General features: G+C 56.3%; 1 protein-coding gene across 1 annotated transcript; it reads left to right on the top strand.

Moving 5' to 3' along the window:
- The first annotated feature begins 1,365 nt into the window (after window positions 1-1,365).
- On the top strand, window positions 1,366-6,333 carry INMT (indolethylamine N-methyltransferase). The gene is made up of 3 exons (XM_004453206.5): window positions 1,366-1,574; window positions 2,790-2,997; window positions 3,893-6,333. Exons 1-3 carry the CDS (start codon window positions 1,421-1,423, stop codon window positions 4,320-4,322), a joined length of 792 nt encoding a protein of 263 aa, XP_004453263.1. The 5' UTR covers window positions 1,366-1,420; the 3' UTR covers window positions 4,323-6,333.
- Window positions 6,334-9,842: the final 3,509 nt, after the last annotated feature.

Below are 9,842 nucleotides of genomic sequence, written 5' to 3'. Positions count from 1 at the left end.
TCTGGAAGGCCAGGGCAGTGCCTGTTCATTCCTCCGGGCAGCAGAGCCCTAGAGGCCCAGGGCGGCCAGTTGCAGCAGGATAGATGGTTTGGTCCGCAGCCCTGGGCAGACCCCTAGATGCCCACACCCCACTGCAGGGGCTGGGTAGCACCTGGAGGGTGCATTCATGCCCACAGCTCGCTTCCCACACGTGTGAACGGGTGTCTTCCGCTTGCCTCTCCATATGCACGCTCCGCTCTTCTCCATCCTGCTGCCGTCCCGGGAGGCAGGGGGTTGGGGAGGCAGGAGAGCGAGGCCTGGATGTTGGCTGGTCCAGCTCCTTTCTGTAGGCTGCGGCAGGAGGCCCTCTGCACACAGCTCTGCCTCTCTGCTTCCAAGGGGCCTCTCTCTCTGGCTAGGGGCAAGGACGGCGCCCCCTGCCCGAGCCCCGGGGCAGCCTGCAGCCTCCCTCCGCTCTGGCCCTGCACTTGTTAGTACCACCCCCTTACCGAGTGCTCCCTAAACCGCACAGCGCGCCTTCTGCAGGCTGGCTCCACGGTCCCAGGCCTCCACGGAGGCCACCCAGGCTCCCCGCCTTGGAAATCAGGCCCCGAGGGCGGCCGGACGTTCTGGCTTCTGAGGCAGCCCCAGTCCCTCAGGCCTTCCTTGGCACAGGGGTCGGAATTGTTTGTTTGCTTCAAGCCAGAGCAAGACGTTCTTGTCCTTCCCACTTCCAGGGCAGGAGGCCTGGAACTTGTGCACAGCAGATTCATTTCGTTGGTTCGGGGCCAAGTCAGGCATTTCCTGGTGCCAAAAAACAGAAGGCCCAACTTTTCTATGACGGGTTTGACAATTCCCATTCCGAGGGGAAGAAAACTGAGGCCCCGGGGGTTGACATGCCTGGGCTCTCTGGGTGGATTAGCAGCCAAGGAGCCAGGACTCCCCTGACAGTTGCTCCTTTAGGACCGGGCTGCCCCCTCATGGAGGACGCCTGAACGTGTGCTGGTTCCCCATGGGGCGATGGAGCGCACAGTAGGTCCGTACCACCGTGCCGAGCGAGCTGGCCTGTTCTGCCCTGGGGTAGGGCCACCAAGGCACCATGCACCCAGGCCCGTGACAGCCGTGCCCAGGAGTGACGCCAGCGCTCGCAGCAGTGGGCAGGCGGAGGGGAGGGCCGAGGCCCGAGCGCAGCACCAGGCCCGAGCGCCGTCAGCTCTCCCGGGCGGACCAGGCAGCAGGGCCAGGCGGCCGTGGCCTCAGCTGCCAAGGCTCCGGTTCAAAGGGGTTTCAGTGAAGCCGTGTCCGAGTGGCCACGAGGGGGAGGACTTCCAGGCCCCTTGGGAGGAGCGAGGGGTGAGCTTGGAATTCGGGGGGCGGAGCCTGGAGCACCAGAGCCCTTATAAGACTGGGGGGCAGCCAGGAGGAGGTGCGCAGGGCCATCATGGAGGGCGGCTTTACCGGGGGCGACGAGTTCCAGAAGCACTTCATGCCCAGGGCCTACTTGGGCACCTACTACAGCTTCGACCGCGGCCCCTTGCCAGAGATGGAGATGCTGAAGTTTAACCTGGAGTGTCTCCACAAGACCTTCGGCCCTGGTGAGCGGAGGGAGGACCAGCCCCTGGGGACCTGTGCTTGCGGCACAAGGAGAAGGGGTCCGCCTGGTCGCTCAGGGGCTGCAGGGGTGGGGTTGAGGTAGGGGAGCTGCTGCTGTCTTTGGGCAAGTGTTAGCCCGAGGTCGGATTTGTCCCCCATAGCTCAGGAGCTGCGTGCAGGGCCAGAGCTGGGCTGTGCAGGGGCTGGGAAGGGGACGGCCCCTTGCAATGCCCCAAAGGCTCTCCACTGGCCCCTAGAGGGGTGGGGCAGGGAAGCCTCTCAAGGCCATCCAGTCCTGGCGTGACAGGCCCCCAAGACCAGGGCAAAGAGCAGGGCTGTGGCAGGATCAGGGCCAGTGCACACCAAGCGCGGGTCTGCCAGGCGTGGCTGGGGAAGCTCCAGGCGGGGTCGGAGCCCACTGGGTGGGGTCTCAGCCCTGCCCCAGACCTGCTGGCAAGGCCCCCGGATGAGGACCTCAGCTGAGCCGTCTGGAGGCTGGAGAGGAGCCCCTGCCTGCCTCCCGGCGGCACCCCCTCCCCACTGGCTGTGCCGCCCGGGCGCAGCCACACTCTGAACGCTCGATTGGGCAGCAGCCAGGGTGAGTGTCCTGGAGAGGAGCCAGCCTGAAATGGGGTTAATAGAGGTTAAGAGCAGGGGGCTGGGGAGGCAGCCCCCTGGGTGTGACCCCACAGGCCAGGAGATGGAACGCTGGAAGTCACGCCTCCTTCCTCACCTCACCCTGAGGCCGGCTTCCCAGGTCATCTCCTCCTCAGCCCCCTGCTTCCTGTTCCCGCCTGTCCCCACCCAGAGGAACCCCATCCAGGCTGGCCATCTCGGGGAGGCGCCCCCGGTCAGCCTTAAAGGGCCCCGGCCCCAGACGTCGTCTCTGAATGCTGCAGCTGCAGCCTCTCCAGACCGGGCCCGGGGAGGACCGTGGGGACGCTCGGGCTGGCAGATATCGGGCTCGTTGTTTAAGCTTTCTTAGACTCGGTTATCACATCTGTAAGCGAAAATGAAAACAGCTATCAGGGCACAGGCTGATTCCGCGGGGTTGGTGGAAGTTTCTGCTCCTTAACACCTGGCACGGCGCCTGGCACGCGGGAAGCCGCCGGCCCCAGGCGGGCGCGGGCCAGCCCCTCCTGGACCTCAGCCTGCCCTGGGACTCGTCCCTTTCCTTCACTGCCCCTCAGCCTCGGGGATCTCTTTCCCTCCCCCAGGGGGCCTCAAAGGGGACACCCTGATCGACATCGGCTCGGGCCCGACCATCTACCAGGTCCTGGCTGCCTGTGAGTCCTTCAGGGACATCACCCTCTCCGACTTCACCGACCGCAACCTGGAGGAGCTGGAGAAGTGGCTGAGGAAGGACCCGGGAGCCTACGACTGGTCGCCGGCGGTGAAGTTCGCCTGTGAGCTGGAAGGGACCAGGTAGCGCCCGGGGGCTGGAGCGCGGTGCCTGGGGGCTGGAGGGCAGCCCCTTCTCAGCTCTCTGGCCTCTCTGCCGCCCTCGACACCCCAGGACAGCAGGCGCCTCCAGCGTGGGGTGCCTTGGAGCGGGGACATGGGAGGGAAACCCCCCAGCTTCAGGATTCCAGGAGTTTTGGGGGCATGTCTCTGGTCATGTGTTGAGATGTGACCTCTGAAGACCAGATGGTAGGACTCAGCCTTCCTTCCAGTCTGTCTGTCTGTCTCATCATCTGTCTAATCTATCATCTGTTATCTACCTGCCATCATCAGTAATGAATGCATCTATGCGTCTATCATCTATCATCTAGGTCTCCTTCTCTCTCTGTCCTTCCTTCTCTCATCCAGGTGTGGGGGCAGAACCACCACACAACCTGAGTATTCAGATATGATAAAGACCTACACGTGCTTCTCCCCTACTTCTTGCTCCCTGCTTACCTGAGGTGGAGACTAATTTGGATTTTCTATTTATCACTCACTTGCTTTTCTTAAAATAATTTTATCATAGACTTATGGATGTCTAAATAATCTATTGCTTAGTTTTAGTCACCTTTGAATTTATAACAGAGTCGTCTGCCCTGTTATCTTCTGGTATTTGCTTTTATGACTCAACCTGACATTTTAAAAGACATATGCATTCATATATTATCTGTAGAGAGTTCATTCTTCTGTCCGTCCAATAATGTTTATTGAATGACCAATCCATGCTGGGGGTTCCGGTCCCTCCCAGGGATCAGGGGGAGGGGATCCACATGGAATCAGAGAGAAAAGGCTCCGAGAACTGAAGCTGGTCCCCGTGGCTGAGAGTTACTTTTGGAAGCCTGATGAGCCTCCACTGAGCCCCGTCCTCTCTCCACAGCAGCCGGTGGCAGGAGAAGGAGGAGAAGCTGCGGGCTACGGTGAAGCGCGTGCTCAAATGCGATGCGAACCTGGGCAACCCGCTGGCCCCCGTCGTGCTGCCTCCCGCCGACTGCGTGCTCACCCTGCTGGCCCTGGAGTGCGCGGGCGGCAGCCTCGCCGCCTACCGCGCCGCGCTCTGCAACCTTGCCGCGCTGCTCAAGCCGGGCGGGCACCTGGTGACCACGGTCACGCTGGGGCTCTCCACCTTCATGGTGGGGAAGCACCAGTTCTCCTGCCTGGCCCTGGCGAAGGAGGAGGTGGAGCAGGCTGTCCTGGACGCCGGCTTCGACATCGAGCAGTTCCTGCACAACTCCAAGAGATACTCGGAAGCCAGTGCTGCCAACAGCGGGGTCTGCTACATCGTGGCCCGCAAGAAGCCTGGGCCCTGAGCTGGGGGGTCCGCCGGGGGGCTGGCCAAGCCCTGAGGCCTCAGCCCAGCTAGATGCGGTAGAGACGGGGTAGGATCCGGTCAGCTTGAGCGGCCCCTGCTTCCAATACTAACGTTCCGTCTTCTGAGATTCTGAGGTTCTAACATCCTTGTTTTAGAATTCTAAGTTTCCAGGGTGCCTTGTTCTAGGACTCTAGGAGTGGGATAGTCCATTTTCTAGTATACTAAGGCTCCCAGCTTCTCTCAGATGCTCTCTGACTTCCAAGCTTTCAACATTTTTATCCAATATTCTACCGACAGGGAAACCTCCAGGCAGTGGCAGGTTGGTCAATGTTTAAAAATCAGCTGGGGTGGGGGGCGTACCTGATTTGTGACAATTGGCAGTTTCCGCGGTGTAAATACTCTGGCTCTGGTCGATTTCAGGCTATAAATGGTGGCTCCCCAAATTCCTGAAAACGGAACAATTGGCTCTCAGGAGCTGATTCGAGTTGGCTCCAGCACTAGCCTCTGCCTCTGGACCAAGGTTGCCAGATTTAGCAAATAACAATGTTGCACGGGTCATAGTTATCCTCAAAAATTATTCATTGCTTATCAGACATTCAGATTCACCGGATGTCTTCTATTTTACCTGGTGACTCTATTCCTTTCAGCCCAGATGGGAGGGGGCGCAGCCCGAGAGTCAGCGCTGTTGCTAGCGCAGGGGGTGCCTTTGTACAAATCAGGGAAAGGCAGTCGTAGAGATGGACACAGCTGTGCTGGTTGAGAACAGGGGCTCTCTGCCCTTCGGGGAGGAGAACAAGGTGTCCCTTTCTCGGTCAGATGAGTTAGAGAAAAGTGCCCTTTCCTTAAGGCGCTGCACATCCATCAGCTGCCTGCATCTCGTGCCTCTCCACAGCACCTCTCTGCAGGACACAGCCTGCACAACTGGACACAGCAACCCTGATAAGCATCGGGACACCCGGATTCTAGTCCCTGTCTTGCCATTAATTTGCTGGGTGGCCTTGAGTGAGTCTTTCACTTCTCTGTGAAGCGAAGTGGCTTAATTTGATAACCTACCAAAGCGTTCTAGGAGCAGGAAATCATTGATGTGAAAGGGCTTTGCAAAGTAAGAGGTTTTGTACAAATTGGCCTTTTGACATTATTTTCCTAAAGGGCCAGAGCCGGAAAGGCCCTTTGAAATTATGTAGTCCGATCTCTTAATTTTACATTCCTGGAAGCGGAGGTCCTGAGAGGGTGAGTAACTTGCCCAGATAGAACACAGAAAACCACAAAGTTCGGGTGAGAACCTGGATTTCCGGACTCCACTAGGTGAACTCCAGGCTTGGAAGGACCTGGGAGGCTCCCCGTCCCCTTGGGTCTCCCAGACAGGCTTGCCCCAGCAACAGTAAATCCTAGCAGCAGAACTGCATTTGCCAGGTCAGGCTTTATCCCTGGGACAATACAGACCCCCGCTCTTCTCCAAATGTGTAAGTGGAAACCTCTCTGCGCTGGGCTGGAGAGGTATCATATTCAGGAATGCTCAAGGTGGAGGGAGAAAGGGTTCCAGCAGTCACGGAGACTCTGCGAGCCCATGTCTAGGATGGGAGGGAAAGGGGCTAAAATGAGGTCTTTTGGAAAAAAACTGACCTTGGCAAGCAGGATGTTGTGAACACAGATGAAGTTTCTGCTGAGGCAGACAAAAAGGGGATGGCTTCTGCCAGGCGGTAGGCTGACTGTGCCCAGAAAAGGGAGGTGAAAACCAGTCTCCCCTTACAAAGGCAGAATCACCCGAAGAGGGTGATCTGTCCCGATAAGCAGAAGCCAGAGAACCCAAACCGGAGATGGTGCTCCCTGGGGGGCTCAGGGTGCAGAGCCAGCCGGTGTCCTGGGGGAAGAGGGAACTCTGCAGGGTCTGGTGAGAGCTGCCTCTCCTTCAACTGCGCCAGCTGGGCTGAGGGACTGTGCTATCCACCTGTCATTCCAGACAACTTGTACTCCCCACATGCTTCAATAAAACACTTTGTTTCGCTGTACCCAGTGGCAGAAGTGGTATGCTGATGAGGCTCCGGAGTCTTTGAGGAAGAACGTTCCATAGTGGTCCCAGCAAGGAGTCTTCTGTTTAGGAGCAGGGGAGGTGGATCTGGGCCTTTTGTTGATTCGTTTTATGTAGTAATTCACTAAACTCCTACCTACCGAGGATGATGGGGCATTCTGCTGTCTTAGTTGGGAGTGCAAACAATACAAAACCCAAATGTGGTGGTTTTACCCGACTGCATTTAAACTTCTCAGATAACAGTGCTGGTTCAATGACTCAGAGGTAACAGAGTTAGAATCTCTGCACTTAGTTTGGCCTTTCCTCATGGTCACAAGATGGCTTCTAGAGCACCAGGCATCATGCTTAGGTTCAAGGCAGGGATATGGGTGAAAAGGGGGCTTCATTCATGATCTCAATCCTTCTCATCAGCAGCCTCTTTGCAGACTTCAGCATGTCTTGTGCCTCTTCACTAGCAGCAAGCCCGACTAGAAAAGGAAGTACATTACTTTTCCAGTCTGTGTAGTGGAGGTGGGCTGAGGGAAAGTAGGCTGGCATGAGAACGAGCTCACCAGCCACCAGCCTCTGCCACCTTCTTTTTGGGTTAAGCATAGCCTTTGCTCCTTCACGGCAAACTTGGTTTCCTGGGGCCTCCTCGGCCTCCTCATTCTATTCTCCCTGGCAGCTTCAGGACGCCCGTGGGCTTGGCAGGAGCAAGAAACCTGGGACTCCAGGGTCAGTATCAGATCCAACCTGAGCCCCCTCCCCTCCCCAGAGAAAGCACATGCTCCAAATGTGGCATGGCTCCCCGGGACTTGACGGGGCATGCTCCCACCCTCACGCCTCCAACCTCTTTCTCAGGTCCCTCGGTGGGTCTGTAGGGAGCTGGGTGGGCGCCTGCTCCTAGAAGTCAGGACTCCCTCCCCCATTCCCTGCTCTCTCTGTCCCTGGCGGCACGGCTGTTTCTTGGACACCAGTGTGGGAAGACAGGAGAGAGTATGATCAGCATGGTGGCTGGAGGCACCCCTCCCCAAGTCCTGAGGCGGAAGAGGCTCCCCAGGGACCTGGGGCCCCCCCCGGGTGCATTTTACCCCTCACCACCTCTCTTCGGGGGTAGTTCCAGTTTGGGATCTCTCCTGTGTCTCCCTCCTCCCATGACTCTACTTATCCCTTCAAGACGTTCTAAGTGCACTCTGCAGATTGGCCCTCCCCTGGCCCTTTTTGGGCCAAATTCCTTTAGTGCCCTCCCTGGAGGATGGGAGAGATAATAAACACAGAAATCATATGTTGGGAAGCAGATGTGGCTCAACCGATAGAGCATCTGCCTATCATAGGGTCCAGGGTTCAAACCCAGGGCCTCCTGACCCATGTGGTGAGCTGGCCCACGTGCAGTGCTGCCATGTGCAAGGAGTGCCGTGCCATGCAGGGGCGCCCCCGCGTAGGGATGCCCCACATGCAGGGAGTATGCCCCACAAGGAGAGCAGCCCTGCATGAAAAAATGCAGCCTGCCCAGGAGTGGCACCACACACATGGAGAGCTGGCACATCAAGATGATGCAACAAAAAAGAGACTATTTCCTAGTGCTGCTAGATAATGCAAGCAGATGCAGAAGAACACAAAGCAAACGGGCACAGAGAGCAGACAAATGGCGAGGGAAGGGTAGAGAAATAAAATAAATCTTAAAAAAAAAAGAAATCATACGTTAATAGTAATAGCTAGTGCCCTCATAGCACTTATTACACGCCAGGTACTTTTAAAAATAAGTAAAAACTCATTTAGCTCCCACAATAGCCCTATGCAAAAGATATAATAAGATTTACTCCCATTTTATAGACGAGGAAACTGAGGCATGTAGTTTAAAAGACTTGCTCAAAGTCACACAGCTCCAAGGCGGCTGAACCCGGCTTATGAACCCAGGCGGTGTAGCTCTAGGCCCTAAGAGCTTGTCCTGTACACCACACTGTCATCTCACAGAGTGCCTGGAGAACGGCGTCATCTGCCTGGGGGATGTCCAGGAAGGCTTCAGGGAGGTGAGTGTTGAGCTGGGCTGTAAGAGTGAGAAGGCAACTGCAGTCTAATGGGGTACAGAGTGTTCACCATTCCTGGCAGAGGGAAAGAAAGCAGTGGGCGTTGAGGCTGATTAGGAGCCATTCCCCCTTCACAGGTGTAGCCTCTCGGGGCCTGAAGTGAACAAGGTAAGAAAACAGAAGACACAGGCTGTTGGCGACAGAATCCCAGGAGATTTTATTATCCACAGAGTGTCTCCCACCCCAGCTACCACATTCTGGGAATCAAATGATGGAGAGAGGCTTCCACGAAGATTTTATAGGCTCCCAAACCCTATTAGCGTCCCAATCTCCTCCCAACACAAGACTGTAACCCCCCACCCCCTCGTGGCTGGAGACGGCAGGCGGAGGCCAGAAGAACAGGAGGAGCCCTGGCGAGGAGGCTCAGCTGTCCCCATTTTTCCCTTTGTCCGTGCTTGCAGGCCCTCTCGTCGTCTCCCATTCTTGGCAAGATGCTCCGACTCCATCTGAAACACCGAGGAGTGCTCCCATCTGCTGCCCCAGGCTCATCTCAAAAACCCCCAGTTTATGCTTTTTCCTCAAGCTCTGAAGAGGCCCAAGGCCAGAGGACATGGCTGTTTCCTGGCCCATGGCATTTTCATGTGCTTATCTAGGAAGCAAAGGAGCAAAGGTCAGCCCCTGTAACCATCCCATCAGCTCACATGTCAGCACGGAGGGCACAGAGCCGTGTCCTCCAGGCAACTATCCCTTCTTGCAGGGGATGATATCAGGGCTTGAAGTTGTGAACAAAGAAGTGGGCCAGGCCCCGGCCTGCTGGGGGGATCGGCGTCAGCAGGACATGGGCGCCGTGCTCTGTGCCTGTCTGGGGCCACACATGGCCATGTATTGTGTGTGTGGTAAGTGTACAGGGCAGCATGATTCAAGCTCCTAAAGAAAGAACCAGAGATGTTCTTCAGCCCACCAGTGTTTCAGACTTGTTATCTGTCCTCCTTTGTCCATTATCCCCATTATCTCCTTCTTCATAGTATTAGGATTTTGAGCTGGGCACATGGCCACCCCAGACAAGACTGTGTTATGTAGCCTCCTTTGTAGCAGGAGGGACAAAGTAACAAAGCTGTGATCCAAGGGAGAAGTTTCTGTGTCAGCATCTGGAAACATTCCCTAAGATGGGGTAGCTGTGGGTTCTTTGCCTTTCGTTCTTCCTCTTTACTACATCTTGCTACCTGGCAACATGGGTGCCGCCATCTTGGACTGTGAGACAAGGCCACACATGGTGCAGAAATAAGAAAAAGGAAACTGGGCACCCAATGACGTGGAAAAACAGGAACCCTGGACTTTCATGTGAGAGAGAAATAAATGACCATCTTTTAGGCCACTGATGTTGTTGTCCTTGTTTTTGTTATTATTTTGACAGGAGTATGGCAGGGTGGTGTTGTGTCTCTTTCAGTGCATCATATAAGGAGGGCTGTGATGTCAATTTTTC

Source organism: Dasypus novemcinctus, chromosome 5 (assembly GCF_030445035.2).
Source record: "Dasypus novemcinctus isolate mDasNov1 chromosome 5, mDasNov1.1.hap2, whole genome shotgun sequence".
Lineage (NCBI taxonomy): Eukaryota > Metazoa > Chordata > Mammalia > Cingulata > Dasypodidae > Dasypus > Dasypus novemcinctus.
This window is presented reverse-complemented; position numbering and strand designations above follow the sequence as displayed.

Bases quoted from the DNA above. Each gene is read 5' to 3' on its own strand.
- INMT (XM_004453206.5), top strand. From the start codon at position 1,421: ATGGAGGGCGGCTTTACCGGGGGCGACGAGTTCCAGAAGCACTTCATG. The intron at 1,575-2,789 runs GTGAGCGGAGGG...TCCCTCCCCCAG, and splicing joins CCACAAGACCTTCGGCCCTG to GGGGCCTCAAAGGGGACACC. The intron at 2,998-3,892 runs GTAGCGCCCGGG...CTCTCTCCACAG, and splicing joins TGTGAGCTGGAAGGGACCAG to CAGCCGGTGGCAGGAGAAGG.